Source organism: Equus przewalskii, chromosome 11, assembly GCF_037783145.1.
Source record: "Equus przewalskii isolate Varuska chromosome 11, EquPr2, whole genome shotgun sequence".
Lineage (NCBI taxonomy): Eukaryota > Metazoa > Chordata > Mammalia > Perissodactyla > Equidae > Equus > Equus przewalskii.
Genome location: NC_091841.1, coordinates 11,392,471 through 11,408,484, shown reverse-complemented (window position 1 = coordinate 11,408,484; position 16,014 = coordinate 11,392,471). Strand labels below are relative to the sequence as shown.

Sequence of the window (16,014 nt, the reverse complement as noted above, 5' to 3'; positions counted from 1 at the left end):
TTCCTGCCCAGGTGGTAGTGGATACCAGTTTGGAGAGCCCAGCAGGCCTGGCCATTGATTGGGTCACCAACAAGCTGTACTGGACAGATGCAGGTGTGTACAGGGCAGCCATGGCCTGGCTCCCTGGGATTCCTCTTATTAAAATCCTGACCTCAGTTCGAAGGGGCCCAGGGCCCCTCTTAGAGCACTCCTGTGCTGACCTGAAGTCCTTGGTAGGTCAGGAGTGGTGGAGCTGCTGCAGAGCTGAAGCTAGAAGTTCACATCTGAGGGTTGGCATTTGCCAATCAAATGGCAGCTACTTCTATTGTGTCACTGATGCTTGAGAATGTTTTGAGGCATTTCAGATAAGGAAACTATGTCCTGTGATTTTCCTTCCATCGCTGTCTTGGTAAAACAGGCTTTTTCTATTAGGCGGATGAGTGTGGGAGGCAAGGGAAATGCCTTAAACCAGAGCTACTCAAAGTGTGGTCCCTGGACCAGCAGCGTCCGCATCACCTGGGAACTTAGAAATGTAAATTCTTGGGCCCTAGCCCAGACCTGCTGAATTAGAATCTTTGGGGGTTCCGTTCAGGAATCTATATTTTAACAAGCTCTCCTGATTCTTATGCACACTAAAGTATGGGAAGCATTGCCTTAAATTGTAGCCCAGAATGGGTTGCTTGGGTTGAGGGGGAATTGCTCTTTGAAGAAATGGATCTGATCATTTCCTCGAATTTCTTTTCAAAGTTCAATTCACTAAACATCGATTGCACATCTATCCAAAATATTTCTTGAGTATCTGTTGCATTTCAGGTTCTGTGCTTGGGCATGGAAGGTAAGAGGGTGAATGACTGAGGTTAGAGTTAATATCTTTGCCCCCTACTTCTTGGTAGGGACAGACCGGATTGAAGTGGCCAATACAGATGGCAGCATGAGGACAGTACTCATCTGGGAGAACCTTGATCGTCCCCGGGACATCGTGGTGGAACCCATGGGCGGGTGAGCACCTGCTCCTTTGGAACGAGCTGCACCCATCCCCCAGACCTGAGACCTAGAGAGGAGTCTGGAGGTTACCGAGAGTGGCCACATCTGATGGACACACCATGGCAGCGAGGACAGCTATAGACACTACAGAGCATAGTGACAGCTCTTGTTTCCTCCACGGACAAGGGAACCTTTTACATTTTTTAATCTTTTTTTAGGGGGGAGGGGTCTTCTTACAAAAATAACTCATCATTTAAAAGTAAGTAAGTCAGTAAATCTGTAGAAAGTGAAGATTCCCTGTAATCTCGCTCTCCAGCAACAACCGCTGTTAACAGCTTAGGGTGGTTTTTTTTTTTTCAGATTTTCTTCTACATGTGTATATACATTTGGTGGTGATGGTGGTTTTGGTTTTACAGTAATGGCATATTGTTTTGTAAACTGGTTTGTTCACTTGGCTAGGTATACCTTGGATATCTTTCCATTTGGTTATCCATCTTGTTCTTCTTGGTGGTTATATAGAATTCTGTTAAATTTAGGTACCATAATTATTTAACCCATCTAGTGAAGGAAACATTTCTTATTCTCCATCCGCACTTCGCCTCTTTCTTTACTCCCAAATAGGCCTTATTTGCTGAGCACTCCTTGAGCCATGGGCTCTGCCTTTATTAAGACTCTGGGCACCTTTTGATAGTGATAGAAGATCCAAGACCTTCAGAGATAGCTCTGAGCCCAGGACGGGGCTGGGAACTGAGGCAGGAGGCTGGGGCAGCTATTGCAAGCAGAAACCCTGAAACCCTAGGTACCCCCAGTCCCCACTGGGTATTAACTGGATGGTTTATAAAACCCTCTTGCCTGTGCCCAGGTACATGTATTGGACTGACTGGGGTGCAAGCCCCAAGATTGAACGAGCTGGCATGGATGCCTCAAGCCGCCAGGTCATCATCTCTTCTAATCTGACCTGGCCTAATGGACTAGCCATTGACTACGGTTCCCAGCGGCTATACTGGGCTGATGCTGGCATGAAGACAATTGAATTTGCTGGACTGGATGGCAGCAAGAGGAAGGTAAGATGGTGCTAAGGCATCCTCCCACAGCCCTGACAGCTTCCAGGGCATCACTCCCTGGCAGGCAGCTGTGGGGGGCTAGGGGAACCCAGGAGTGATGGCACCAGCATGGGGCGTGTGCTGTTTCTCTGAGGCTGTGGCTGCCCTCCAGAGCCCTTGATGTTGCTTGATGATGAAAGAAAACTAGGGATCTGCGTGGATTGTGTGCCGGGGGTATAAGAGCACAGACTTTACTAATAACCATCACAGCTAACACTGTTTAAGCCCAGTTGCACACTGGGCCCATGGTCAGTCTCTTTGTTTTTGTTATTGTTTATTTTGGTATAATTTCAAACTTACAGAATAGTTGTAAAAATAGTTGAAAGAACTAATAACTAACATTTTGCCAGAATGCTTTGTCATTCTCTCTCTCTTTTTATCTACATACACACATATTATTTTTCTGAACCATCTGAGATTACGTTAGAGACTTCCTATCCTTGACCCCCCAAATATTCCAGTGCATGTTTTCTAAGAACAACAACATTGTCTTACATAACCATGGTACAATGATCAAAATCAGGAAATTTAGCATTGATGCAATATTACTATCCACAGTCCATATTCCATTTCACCAGCAATTGCCTCAATAATGTCCTTTATAGCTTTTTTCCTCTTTTTTCTTTTTCAGTCCAGGATCCAATTCTGATCACAATTGTGTTTAGTAATCAGGTCTCTTTAATCTTTAATTTGGAACACTTCCTCAGCCTTTCTATGTCTTTCTTGACCTTTGTATTTTTAAAGAGTAAATGCCAGTTATTTAGTGGGGGTCCCTCAATTTGTCTGATGGGTTTGATGTCTGATGATGTGTTTGGGGCAGGAATACTACATTAAGCGAAGTCATGTCCCAAGTGCTGAGTGTGTCTTGTCAGTAGGCACAGATGTTGGCTTGTCCCATTATTGTGATATTAACTTTCTGTGGTAAGGTGGTGTCCACTGTAAAGTTGCTATTTTTCCTTTTGTAATTAATAAGTAATTTGTTTAGAGATACTTTGAGATTATGTGAATAATACATCCTCTTTTACAATCGTCACACAGCCCTTGGAGCCAGGCACTGTCATAATCATATCACAGATGGGCAGACCAAGGCACAGAGAGATTTTATAACTACGTCTTGCTCAAGGTCACACAGCAGGCAGTAGTGGCAGAGCTGCATTCTGACTCCGAGCCCAAGCTCTTGACCACTGCTCTGTGCTGTTTGACCTTGCTGGGAGATGACTCAAGTGCTGTGGCCCTGGCAGGTGCTGATCGGAAGCCAGCTCCCCCACCCGTTCGGGCTGACCCTCTATGGAGAGCGCATCTATTGGACTGACTGGCAGACCAAGAGTATACAGAGCGCAGACCGGCTCACGGGGCTGGACCGGGAGACGCTGCAGGAGAATTTGGAGAACCTCATGGACATCCATGTCTTCCACCGCCGGCGGCCCCCAGGTGAGCAGCCCTTGGCCTGCACTGGCTTCTCCTCAGCCTTCCTCTGCTGTAGTCCTCTCTATTGACCCCCTCCTCCTACCTACCCAGTGTCCACACCATGCGCTGTAGAGAATGGCGGCTGCAGCCACCTGTGTCTTCGGTCCCCAAATCCAAGCGGCTTCAGCTGTACCTGCCCCACGGGCATCAACCTAATGCCTGATGGCAAGACCTGTTCACCAGGTGAGTGTAAGCATCAGAGACCTGGATAAAGCCTCTCTGGGAGGGGCAGTGACTCTCTTCCTTCCTTGCAGATGGACTCCCATGTGGTCTGAGAAACCATGAGTCCTGGTCCTTCCAGAGGCTTAGGGGAGAGACAGAGCTTTTAGAAAAGAGAAGAGGTCTGGGAGAGAGGCCCAGGGGAGCAGGGAGACAGGATCGGGGACAGAGTCCAACTCATTTTTACGGTGTCTTCATGCATATTAGAAAAAGATGCTTCTGTCTCAGGCATCTTACTTTCATCTATTGGAAAATTGTCATAATATACCGATTTGGTTAGACGAAGTCACTTTCGTTCCATCTACCACAAATTGGTATAATAAATATTAAAACATATGATATCTACAATGTAGTGGTGTCCTCCTCGGATGTGGCTCTTTCATGAGTGCATGACCAGCACAACCTATGTGACAACCTTCATTGGAGGTTCCCAGAAGCAGGACCAGGCTGCCCAGATGTTGGGAGTCAGTGTTTCTCCCTAGGGGGTGCTACATGGTAGGCTGATCTTGAATCCTAACTTCCTAGGGAATTTGAGTGAGAAAGGAGCTGTGAATTGTGCCTCCCAGGTTGTGGGAAAAGCCCTCTTTATCTTAATTTCACGTGGGGTTTCTTAAACTGCATGGTAGAGGGTCCTTCGAAGAGAGTCACTTCTGTAATATTAATAAAGAGCTGTCATTTATGACCATGTGTCAGACCCAATGCTAAGTGCTTTCTGCACATGATCTCCTTAATCCTGCAGCTACCCTGTTATTGTCCCCATTTTGCAGATGATGAAACTGAGGCTTAAACAATTTAAATAACTTGCCCAGGGTCACACAACTAGAAACTAACAGAGCCAGTGCATGAACTTCAGTTTGCCTTACTCTAAATCCTCTTAATGGCTGTGCTACGGTGACTGTCCTCTTTCCTTCTCTCCCCACCTGGGCAGGCATGAACAGTTTCCTCATCTTCGCCAGGAGGATAGACGTACGCCTGGTCTCCTTGGACATCCCTTACTTTGCCGATGTGGTAGTACCCATCAACATTACTATGAAGAACACCATTGCCATTGGAGTGGATCCCCAGGAAGGTCTGTGTGGCCCCCCCTTCCCACCTGGCCTTCTGTCTTTGCCCTGCAGCAACTGCCGTCCTTCCCTTCCCACCCTCTTTGCCTCCTGCTAGAGCCTGGCAGCTCCCCATTCCCTCTGGCACAGCCCCTGCCCCTGTTTCTTCAGCACTTTCTCTGGTTGTAAGGGCATGGCTTGGGCCTTTCTCTCTCTCTCTGCCAAGAGCCATCCCATTATGACATTTCTACATTTCCCTTGATTTCCTCTGCTAGGGGGTACAGAGTTCTCAGACATGTGCTGGTGTCTTAGGACAGGAGTCAGCTTTGTGTATTCCTTTGGGGGAGGCAAGCGTCCAGGCTGAGCCAAGCCTTTCCTTTCCAGGAAAAGTGTACTGGTCGGACAGCACGCTGCACAGAATCAGCCGTGCCAATCTGGATGGCTCACAGCATGAGGACATCATCACCACAGGTGGGTCTTCCTCCCAGCCTGGGGACCATCTATCTGGCTACAGAGCTGGGGAAATAGCCCATCTGTTTTAAGGCAGGAGCCAGTGTGTTCTCTTGACTTCCTGCAGGGCTGCAAACCACAGATGGGCTCGCAGTGGATGCCATTGGCCGGAAAGTGTACTGGACAGACACGGGAACCAACCGGATCGAAGTGGGCAACCTGGACGGGTCCATGCGGAAAGTGTTGGTGTGGCAGAACCTTGACAGCCCCCGGGCTATTGTTCTGTACCACGAGATGGGGTGAGAGGTGGCGTTGTGGCTCCGGGCAGCAGGATGGGCCAGCAGCTCAGCTGGGGCTATGGACGGGGTGACGCTGGGCGGTGGAGAGCAAGCACACTTCACAGGGACACCGAGACTGACCTCCCTGGGGCTGTTTCACTCCCTTGTGACTTCTTTCAGGGTGGCAGTGTAGTGTAGAGATTAAGAGCATGAGCCTTGGAGGCGGAAATCCAAGATTCACCATTTTTTAGCTGCGTCTGTCACTTTGGGTCCAGTATTAAACCTCTCTGATCCTCATCTTCCTTATCTGTAAACTGGAGGTGATGGTGACAATGCATACCTTGTGGCCCTTGTGGGGATTAAGTGAGATAATGCACGGGAAGTACTTTTTTTTCAGTTGTAAAAAACAGAACATGAAATTTACCATCTTAGGCGTTTTAAGTGTACAGTTTTGTAGTGTTGAGTAAATTCACATTATTGTGAAACAGATCTTCAGAACTTTTTCCTCTTGCAAACCTGAAACTCTGTACTCATTAAAAGCAACTCCCCTTTTTGCATATAAAACACTTCTCACAGTGTTTGGCATATTGTAAGTACTCACAGTATTCAGGAGCTGTGGGAATAACCAGCTAGTATTCTTCCTTGCCCAGGTTCATGTACTGGACAGACTGGGGGGAGAATGCCAAGTTAGAGCGGTCGGGAATGGATGGCTCGGAACGTACTGTGCTCATCAGCAACAACCTAGGATGGCCCAATGGACTGACTGTGGACAAGGCCGGCTCCCAACTGCTCTGGGCTGATGCCCACACCGAGGTGAGGGTCCTGCTCCTGCTGCTTCCCAGAAGCCTAGAAGATGGGAGAAGCCTGTTTGGGATCTCCCCTGAGGGCTCCCACCCTCAGTGATAGCCACCCCCCGGCCCCTTCCCCACCTTTTCCTTCCTCTACAGCGAATTGAGGCCGCTGACCTGAATGGTGCCAATCGGCACACGCTGGTGTCACCTGTGCAGCACCCATACGGCCTCACTCTGCTCGACTCTTATATCTACTGGACTGACTGGCAGACCCGTAGCATCCACCGCGCCGACAAGGGTACTGGCAGCAATGTCATCCTGGTGAGGTCCAATCTGCCAGGCCTCATGGACATCCAGGCTGTGGACCGGGCACAGCCACTGGGTAAAAAGACCCCCGGGGCTGGGAGTGAGAGCCTCTGGCTTTCTGGGAGTATTTCAACATCAGAGCTATAGCCAGAATACAGAGATTCCTTTATAGTCAGAGAGATAGGGACCCGCCTAAGCCCCCTTCCAGGATCAGGCTGTGTTCCCCCTGGCTATGGCTGGTACTACAACTGCATGATTCTGTCACCTTCAAAGGACTCCTGGAGACACCCCTGCTCCTTCTACCTCATCCCTGCCAGGCATCGAATCCTGTCGTTTAGAATAGCAGAGAATCAGGCACAAGAAACTAGAGCCTTTGTAAGATTCAGACAATATTCCAGGCTGGGTATCCAAGCTCGTCCTCTCTTTCTCATCACCAGGTTTTAACAAGTGCGGTTCAAGAAATGGTGGCTGCTCCCACCTCTGCTTACCTCGGCCCTCTGGCTTCTCCTGTGCCTGCCCCACTGGCATCCAGCTAAAGGGAGATGGGAAGACCTGTGATCCCTCTCCTGAGACCTACCTGCTCTTCTCCAGCCGCGGCTCCATCCGGCGTATCTCACTGGACACCAGCGACCACACAGATGTGCATGTCCCTGTTCCCGAGCTCAACAATGTCATCTCCTTGGACTATGACAGTGTGGATGGAAAGGTCTATTACACAGATGTGTTCCTGGATGTTATCAGGTATGCATGTCGCTGGAACCCCCAGAGGGCGCAGACCTGCTTCCCATCCCCGATGGGTGAGGCTGTGGTCTGTGTCAACCTCAAATGGACTGAGTGATTCGGCCACTCGGACAGTGAGTGCTCATCTTGACTCGTTCGCTTTGTAGTGTTATCACTTGCAGGAGAGTTTCAAACTTTTGGGGTTTTTTGCTATTTTAAAGATTAGTAGAAGCTCAGTATGTAAAACAAACAAACGAGTAAACAGATAAAGTCGTGCTGGGGACCTGGAACCTTCTTCCCCTACCATCGGGCCCTGTGGGAGCTCCATGGATAAGACGTTGATGAGTAGGCTGTGTAGCTAAACTGTGTATCTGTATTATAATACAGGAACCCTGGCCAAATGCCAAGACTTATGGTTGTTCACAAGGTTATACTTTTTTAAAGAACATTTCTTGGTTTATTTTAATTTTTATTATTCTTTCAATTTTTTGCCCCAACACAGCTGAGGAATGTGATGCCCTGCCACCAGTAAGAGAGGTTTACCAGGGCAGAGATTCTCACGTGGAAGAACAGGACCGTTCCCTTTGGTTCTCCATGAGGGATGTTTTAGAATCTCTTGCTGGGGGCAGGTGGGCGTATGTAGTTTAGAGAAGTCCCCCACGTGTTTGTGACATGCCCCTCATCCTGAGGTTGAACTCCCTGGTGTAGGACTTCTATGAAAACACACAGGCAGCTTTTGAAAAAGCTGCCTTTCTTAGAATCACCACCGAGCAAGGATTGTCTCTTCGTTAAAGTATACGGGGATTATTAACCTGTCTTCTCGTAAGACATGGACCCACATGCTCCCCATTGATGACAGGAAACACTGCACTCCAAAGGATTTATCCATTAATTCTGCAAATATTTTGAATACCCACTATATTAGATGCTGGGGGATGTATGTACAGATAGTTGGTCTCTTCCGCTATGGAGCTTACACGGTAGTGGGAATCCAGTTATGGAATCCTAGATTAAAGGGGTTTCAGCCTACTGCTGGTCAGTCTGGTCAGTCATCCAACCCTGGGCTGTTCCCCAAGGCGAGCAGATCTGAATGGCAGCAACATGGAGACAGTGATCGGGCGTGGGCTGAAGACCACCGACGGGCTGGCAGTGGACTGGGTGGCCAGAAATCTGTATTGGACAGATACGGGGCGAAATACCATTGAAGCCTCGAGGCTAGACGGTTCCTGCCGCAAGGTGCTGATCAACAACAGCCTGGATGAGCCTCGGGCCATTGCTGTTTTCCCCAGGAAAGGGTAAGTTCATGGCCAGCAGAAAAGAGACCTGGGGAGAAGGACTTGGTGAAGAGGCCCTTGGAGGATGCCTTGTATATATATATATTTTTAACTACTTTTTTTTTTTTATTAAGATTATGATAGTTAACAACCTTGTGAAATTACAGTTGTACGTTATTATTAGTCATGTTGTAGGTACACCACTTCACCCTTAGTGCCCTCCCCCCACCCCCCCTTTCCCCTGGTAACCACCTATCAGTTCTCTTTGTCTATATGTTAACTTCCACCTATGAGTGGAGTCATGCAGAGTTCGTCTGTCTCTGTCTGGCTTATTTCACTCAACATAATACCCTCAAGGTCTATCCATGTTGTTGTGAATGGGATGACTTTGTCCTTTTTTATGGCTTAGTAGTATTCCATTGTATATATATATATATATATATATATACACCATATCTTCTTTATCCAATCATCAGTTGCTGGGCACTTAGGTTGGTTCCATGACTTGGCTATTGTGAATAATGCTGCGATGAACATAGGGGTGCATGGGACTTTTGGAATTGCTGATTTCAGGTTCTTAGAATAGATACCCAATAGTGGTGGGATGGCTGGGTCATAAGGTATTTCTATTTTTAACTTTTTGAGAAATCTCCATGCCATTTTCCATAGTGGCTGCACCAGTTTGCATTCCCACCAGCAGTGTATGAGGCTTCCTTTTTCTCCACAGCCTCTCCAACATTTGTCACTCTTGGTTTTGGATATTTTTGCCATGCTAACAGGTGTAAGGTGATATCTTAGTGTAGTTTTGATTTGCATTTCCCTATGATTAGTGACGATGAACATCTTTTCATGTGTCTATTGATGCCTTGTATATTAATGGTATCTGTGTGTCACTTGTATTTTCCCAACCCCCGGGAGCCCTCTTCCAATGCCTTGGTGATGATGGCACTTTTCTGTCTCAGGTACCTTTTCTGGACGGACTGGGGCCACATTGCCAAGATTGAGCGGGCGAACTTGGACGGCTCTGAGCGGAAGGTTCTCATCAACACGGATCTGGGTTGGCCCAATGGCCTTACCCTGGACTATGATACCCGCAGGTGGGACCCCTGTCCCAACAGGCTCCTGGAAATCGGGTAGGCAGAGGAGAGGATGGCTGAGATGGAAGCAGTGAAAACAAAAAGACAGGAAGCTCCTTGGTAGGTGGGAAGAGAAAGCAGGGAGAAGAATGAGGAATTCTTAGGGCAGGGGTTGCTAAATCCAGCCCTCAACCCTCAGGTGGGTTTTGTTCATCTGGTCTCCATCTTTTTAACTTGAGTGCCTTTAGCAGAGCACATCCTCTGGCTGAACCGCAGGTCCCACCACCCGCTGTCCATCTAAGGGCTGATTCTTCACCTTTGTTCCTCTCCTGATCCCTTCAGGCACTGAAATGTGCAACTCCTGGTCTAGATAAAAACGCCAGAGGGCAGGAGAAGAGGGTGAAAGGAGTCTGAAGCGGTCAGCTCCCCTTTCTGCCCTCAGAAGAAGGGAAAGGAGGCAAAGTCACCAGCAGGGTTGGTAGAATGCTCTCTTCCGTTCACCTCAGTGAGGTCCTTGTAGACTGAGTCTTCTCTTGAAGAGCGTTTGTAAGAATTTGGGCTTAGATTCTTGGGTAGGAGTCAAAGAATAATCAAGTTACCCAAGATGAAACTGTGTGGGGGCTCCCACGAAGTCACTCGACTTTCTGCCCCTCCCCAGAACAGCCCTGGCCTCCCCTCTCAGGAGTCCCCAGCTTCCCCTCTTCAGCTTCAGGGCTCACAGCGCCCTCTCATCAAGGGTGCGTCTTGACCGCTCACAGCACCTGCCACTTCAGCTCGGGAGGGGACAGAGAGCCCCTTAGGGGGAAGGGCTGGGCTTCCTGGCAAGCGTTTTGAGCAGCCACCCTTCTCTCCTTTTCTTCACAGGATCTACTGGGTAGACGCACATCTGGACCGGATTGAGAGCGCTGACCTCAACGGGAAGCTACGGCAGGTCTTGGTCAGCCATGTGTCCCACCCCTTTGCCCTCACTCAGGTACTGGCTCACGAGAGAGGTAACTAAACCTCCTTGCTGGGGGTGATTCCTTGGGGTTCTAAGTCAACAGCCTCAGCCCTGGGTGCTACTGAACTGGTGTGCTGTGGAAACTCATTTTAGGGGTGCTTCCTGTACACTGAAGCCTTGCCACCGCGTGCTCTGCTGTTCTTGCCCCACCACTCCCATGTTCTAGCATTCAAAGGAGTGGCTCTCAGTAGTGTACAGCATCAGCTGTGGAGCTTGTTAAAATGCACATTTCTGGGCCCTGGATATAAAGAATCTGCTTCATGAGAGTTGGGCCCAGGAACATGTATTTTAACAAGTTCTCCCATTGATCCTAATGCTGTGGTCCCAACGTCTGAGCTCAGGCAGCTCATATAGCGGGAGTAGGGTGGAGCAGCTAAGATCCAGAGTCTGGAGGCAGCTACCTAGTCACTAAGTGTTCACTGAATACCTCCAACGTGCCAGCTCTGTGGGTGCAAGTTCTGCCTGTGACATTAAGTAATTGTGCAACTTTAGACAAGATACTGAACTTCTCTAAGCTTTGTTTACCTATAAAATAAATGAGTTTAATAATAGTATCCTTCTGGGGGCTGGCCCAGTGGTGCAGCAGTTAAGTACGCACATTCCGCTTCTCAGTGGCCCCGGGGTTCACCGGTTCAGATCCCAGGTGCGGACATGGCACTGCTTGGCAAAAAGCCATGCTGTGGTAGGCGTCCCATGTATAAAATAGAGGAAGATGGGCATGGATGTTAGCTCAGGGCCAGTCTTCCTCAGCAAAAAGAGGAAGATTGGCAGTAGTTAGCTCAGGGCTAATCTTCCTCAAAAAAAAAAAAAAAATAGTATCCTTCTGAAATATATACAAAGCATTAGCACAGTATCTGGCACTCAATTCGTATTATTTCTAGCCATTTTAATTATTATTAGATGTCATTTTTGAAAGTTCTAATCCTATAAAATCATTCGGGGAAGGGAAAAAGAAGGGCTACCAAGCCTGTGGCCAAAACAGGCATTCTCAATCTTTGTCCCTTTTTTTACAAATATCCACTCTACCTATGTTCTGTCTTATATCCTACCAGCCAATAAGATTTTGTCTGGCTTTACTTAATGATAGGCTTTTTTCGCCCCCATCCTCTGAATATGCAACTACAGGGTAATATTAAATATGGTTGGGTTTTTTTTTTGGAAGATTAGCCCTGAGCTAACTACTGCCAATCCTCCTCTTTTTGCTGAGGAAGATTGGCCCTGAGCTAACATCCATGCCCATCTTCCTCTACTTTATACATGGGATGCCTACCACAGCATGGCTTTCTGCCAAGCAGTGCCATGTCCGCACCCGGGATCCGAACTGGTGAACCCCAGGCTGCCGAGAAGTGGAACGTGTGAACCTAACCACTGTGCCACCGGGCCGGGCCCCATAAATATTGTTTTTCAATCTATGAGTTTCCCCTGGGGTTGCTGATATATCCCCTGGGGGTGGGAGGGGAACCGCCTTCATTGCCCTTTCACATCCCTGCTTTAGAATCTCAGGATCCCTGCATTAGAAGGCAGCTGCCCACAGACGTAATCAGAGCATTTGGGCCAGGGCTCTGAGTGAAGGGCCCAGAAGAACAGGGATCTTAGAAGAACCCCCCAACTTATTTCTATTTGCTGGGCACAGAGCTCGTTTATTCACTGAGCCTCTCAGTCAACTGACTGATGACTAAGTGTTAGGTGCTGGAAGTAGAGAGGTGAATGAAACACATTCTTGTCCTCAAAGAACTTAATCTGGCAAGGAAGACAGACATGTAAACAAATGACCATCAAGTATCAAAACTCACTTGTAGAAGTGAGGACAAGGCACAGAACAGCGTGGAGGAGAGAATGGAAAACTCTGCATAGATTGGGGGAGATTTCCTGGATGATGTCATATCTGGGGATGCCCAGAAGTTGACCTGGTGGTAAGAGACGAAGAGGGCATTGCAGCAGAGGGGATGCACGTGCTGAGGCACGGAAGCTGTACCAGGGTCAGACTGTTGAATATTTACCCTTTCTTGTGTTTCTCTATTGAGTAGCAGGACAGGTGGATCTACTGGACAGACTGGCAGACCAAGTCAATCCAGCGTGTTGACAAGTACTCAGGCCGGAACAAGGAGACAGTGTTGGCCAACGTGGAAGGACTCATGGATATCATTGTGGTTTCCCCTCAGCGGCAGACAGGTGGGCTCCTGGGTCCTGAGCCTGCTTCTTTTCCATCAGTGGGGTTCGTTGGTCACCCCAAGGACTGTTAATGACCAAGACAATTAGAGCCACAGGAGAGCCTTTTGGTTCACATTTTAAGCTCTTAGACCTTTGCAGCCCCCTGTGGTTATACCCCTCCTGCCCTACTATCCCTGGGAGGGGGGTAGCCCTGGATCGCCCCCTCTTTGAGAAGTGTCAAATTGGGAGACCTGACTCTGTCCCAGACCAGACACGCACCTGCTTTGCCCACAGGGACCAATGCCTGTGGTGTGAACAACGGTGGCTGCACCCACCTCTGCTTTGCCAGAGCTTTGGACTTTGTGTGTGCCTGTCCTGATGAGCCCGATGGCCAGCCCTGCTCCCTTGGTGAGTTGGAATGAATGGCCCCCTGGAATAGCAGAGCCCGTGGAGGGGTGGGGGATCAGCAGCCTCAGCTTTGTCCTTCTGGCTTGGATCCCCCTCTGGAGCTCTTATGGCAGAGGGCCTGGGAGCAATGAGTTTGTTATTTACGGTATTAAGAAGGGCCTCCAATGAGGATATCTAGGATTAGGGCAGCTAAAAGGGTGCTGTGTTAAGTTCTCCAGATGCTGCTCTTGGACCATATGTCGAGATTTTGGGCCCCAGTGGCCCACTCCAGTCCTCTTTTTCTCTCCAGTACCTGGCCTGGTGCCCCCAGCTCCCAGGGCGACCAGCATGAGTGAAAGGAGCCCAGTGCTACCCAACACACTACCTACCACCTTGCGTTCTCCTACCACCCAGACGCGCACATCTCTGGAGGAGGTGGGAGGAAGGTAGGTGGGCCCTTTGGTTCAAATCACCATCCCCTGCCAGCAGAAGACCATACTCCTAGCTTGAGCATTCTGGGAGAAGGAGGGTGGATCACGTCATTAGCTATCAGTCCCTGCTATTTGGAACTGGAGAAGATGTTTAGACTTGTAGATTATTGCAAATGATTCTCTTTTTAGCTCTGAGGGCAAGAAGCTTTAAGAGCAGCTTTAGAGAGAAATCGCTCAGGAGGAGTTTCCTCTTGGCATTCCTCCTTCCTTTCTTTCTGTGACATTTGCTCTCACATAACAGGTTTAGCATATGGTCTCGTCCTACAGTTTACTTAGAAGCCTCACCAAGTTATAGTGATCTCTGGGCTGTGACTTTATCACTTGGAACCTCCCCAGGAACGTGATAGCCTCAGCTTATAATGACTTGTAATACTCAAACACACATGCATGTATGTGTGTGCATGTGCACACACACACCATTATTAGACAAGCAAGCATAACCATGAATGGTTCTAAAATCAAGTATAAAATATTATAGTTCATGAAATTGAAGGTGCTGTCAATTTGAAGTACATCCTGATTTAGGAGATTAAACTGAAAAAATGACTAACAGCAATTGTGAGATGCCATTGATAGTAAGACACATTTCTATTTCAGAGATGTTAGAATATAGAAAAATGCACATCTTAAAATTGATGAAATATGATGTTACATTCAATTTAGAGAAATTCTTCTTTTTTTTTAATTTTATTTTTCCTTCTTCTCTCCAAAGCCGCCTGGCACATAGTTGTATATATTTTTAGTTGTGGGTCCTTCTAGTTGTGGCATGTGGGATGCCACCTCATCATGGCCTGACGAGTGGTGCCACGTCTGCACCTGGGATCCGAACCTGTGAAATCCTGGGCTGCCGGAGCAGAGCGCGCGAACTTAACCACTCAGCCATGGGGCTAGCCCCGAGAAATTCTTATAAGTATTTTTTATTTACACTTTGCAAAATATAATCTGGAACTACAGATAGGAATAAAGAAATATGTACATATATCTCCATATATAATTACTCTTAATATTTTTTATTTGCTATATGTATATATTGCGAAATGATTACCACAATCAGTTTAGTTGACAGCCATCACCACACATAGTTACAAATTTTTTTTTCTTGTGATAAGAACTTTTAAGATCTAGTCTCTTGGCAACTTTCAAATAGGCAATACAGTATTATTAATGATAATCACCATGGTGTCAGTTATATCCCCGAGGCTCACTTATCTATAGCTGGAAGTTTACACCTTTTGACAATCTTCACTCATTTCACGCCCCCCCCACCCCCTACCTCTGGCAGCCACCAATCTGTTCTCTGCATCTATGAGTTCTTTTTTTTTTTTAAAGTGAGATTGTACAATATTTGTTGTTCTCTGTCTCACATTTCACCTATCATAATGCCCTCAGGGTCCATCCATGTTGTCACAAATGGCAGGATTTCCTCTTTTATAGCTGAATAATGTTCCATTGTATACATATACCATATCTTCTTTATCCATTCATCCCTTGATGGACACTTAGGTGTTTCCATATCTTGGCTGTTGTAAATAATACTGCATTGAATCTTTTCGAGATAGTGATTTCATTTCTTACTCTTACTATTTTGATATCTATCTTTCCAGACACTTTTCTATTAGAACAGTTTTTTTCATTATAATATACTGGTCTCTTTATTTTTAATATCAACCGTAGCTTAAAAGATAATTAACACTTTGTTTCAAGTCTGAAAGCAGAAACATACTAATAATTCCAAATAAGAACTCTAGACTAATTGGCCCTAAAATTTTAAGATATACACATGATCAAATTCATTCTATATGCCCCATTTTCTCTTTTCTGAAGGCTTTATATGGAAAAGCAAACACCCAGATATAAACGTGTACCTTTCTCACTAACTTTTAAGTACTGTCCATTGTTATTAATCTGATTTTCTTTAGGTGTGTTTAGAAAACTTTTGAACCCTACTGTCAGAGTTCTATTTGAACACTTGATGCATTGTGGTTTCAAATGCTCTTACAAGTAGCTTTTTAGGAGATGCCTTTAATTGCCTGCTCATAATGTGCCACAAAGAAATTACCTTCTTAGCATTTCAAGTTAGTTCTCGGGGCCCTCCCTTTGGATGTCTTGCATATTCCCTTGCGAAAGAATGAAGGGAAGAAAAACAATTTTGTTTTTCAAGTTCTAATTAGATCTTGTGATGATTTTTATCCAATCAGAGGGTTGCTTGGCTTGTAGCTTCTTCCAACTCATCCTGGTAGTTGAATAAAGCCACTATTGATGTCCTTATTATTCTTTCAGCAGACTTCCAGCTCC

General features: G+C 47.0%; 1 protein-coding gene across 1 annotated transcript in view; it reads left to right on the top strand.

Moving 5' to 3' along the window:
- LRP4 (LDL receptor related protein 4) overlaps positions 1–16,014 on the top strand; it is a 48,201-nt gene that overhangs the window by 24,444 nt on the left and 7,743 nt on the right. Inside the window, exons 18-34 of the mRNA XM_008543145.2 lie at positions 12–93; positions 873–978; positions 1,826–2,027; positions 3,308–3,497; positions 3,585–3,716; positions 4,681–4,821; positions 5,180–5,266; positions 5,373–5,544; positions 6,174–6,336; positions 6,471–6,696; positions 7,058–7,361; positions 8,417–8,635; positions 9,577–9,711; positions 10,555–10,663; positions 12,718–12,862; positions 13,136–13,249; positions 13,539–13,674. Of these exons, the coding sequence (XP_008541367.2) occupies positions 12–93; positions 873–978; positions 1,826–2,027; positions 3,308–3,497; positions 3,585–3,716; positions 4,681–4,821; positions 5,180–5,266; positions 5,373–5,544; positions 6,174–6,336; positions 6,471–6,696; positions 7,058–7,361; positions 8,417–8,635; positions 9,577–9,711; positions 10,555–10,663; positions 12,718–12,862; positions 13,136–13,249; positions 13,539–13,674 (2,663 nt within the window). The remainder of the gene's footprint in view (positions 1–11; positions 94–872; positions 979–1,825; positions 2,028–3,307; positions 3,498–3,584; positions 3,717–4,680; positions 4,822–5,179; positions 5,267–5,372; positions 5,545–6,173; positions 6,337–6,470; positions 6,697–7,057; positions 7,362–8,416; positions 8,636–9,576; positions 9,712–10,554; positions 10,664–12,717; positions 12,863–13,135; positions 13,250–13,538; positions 13,675–16,014) is intronic.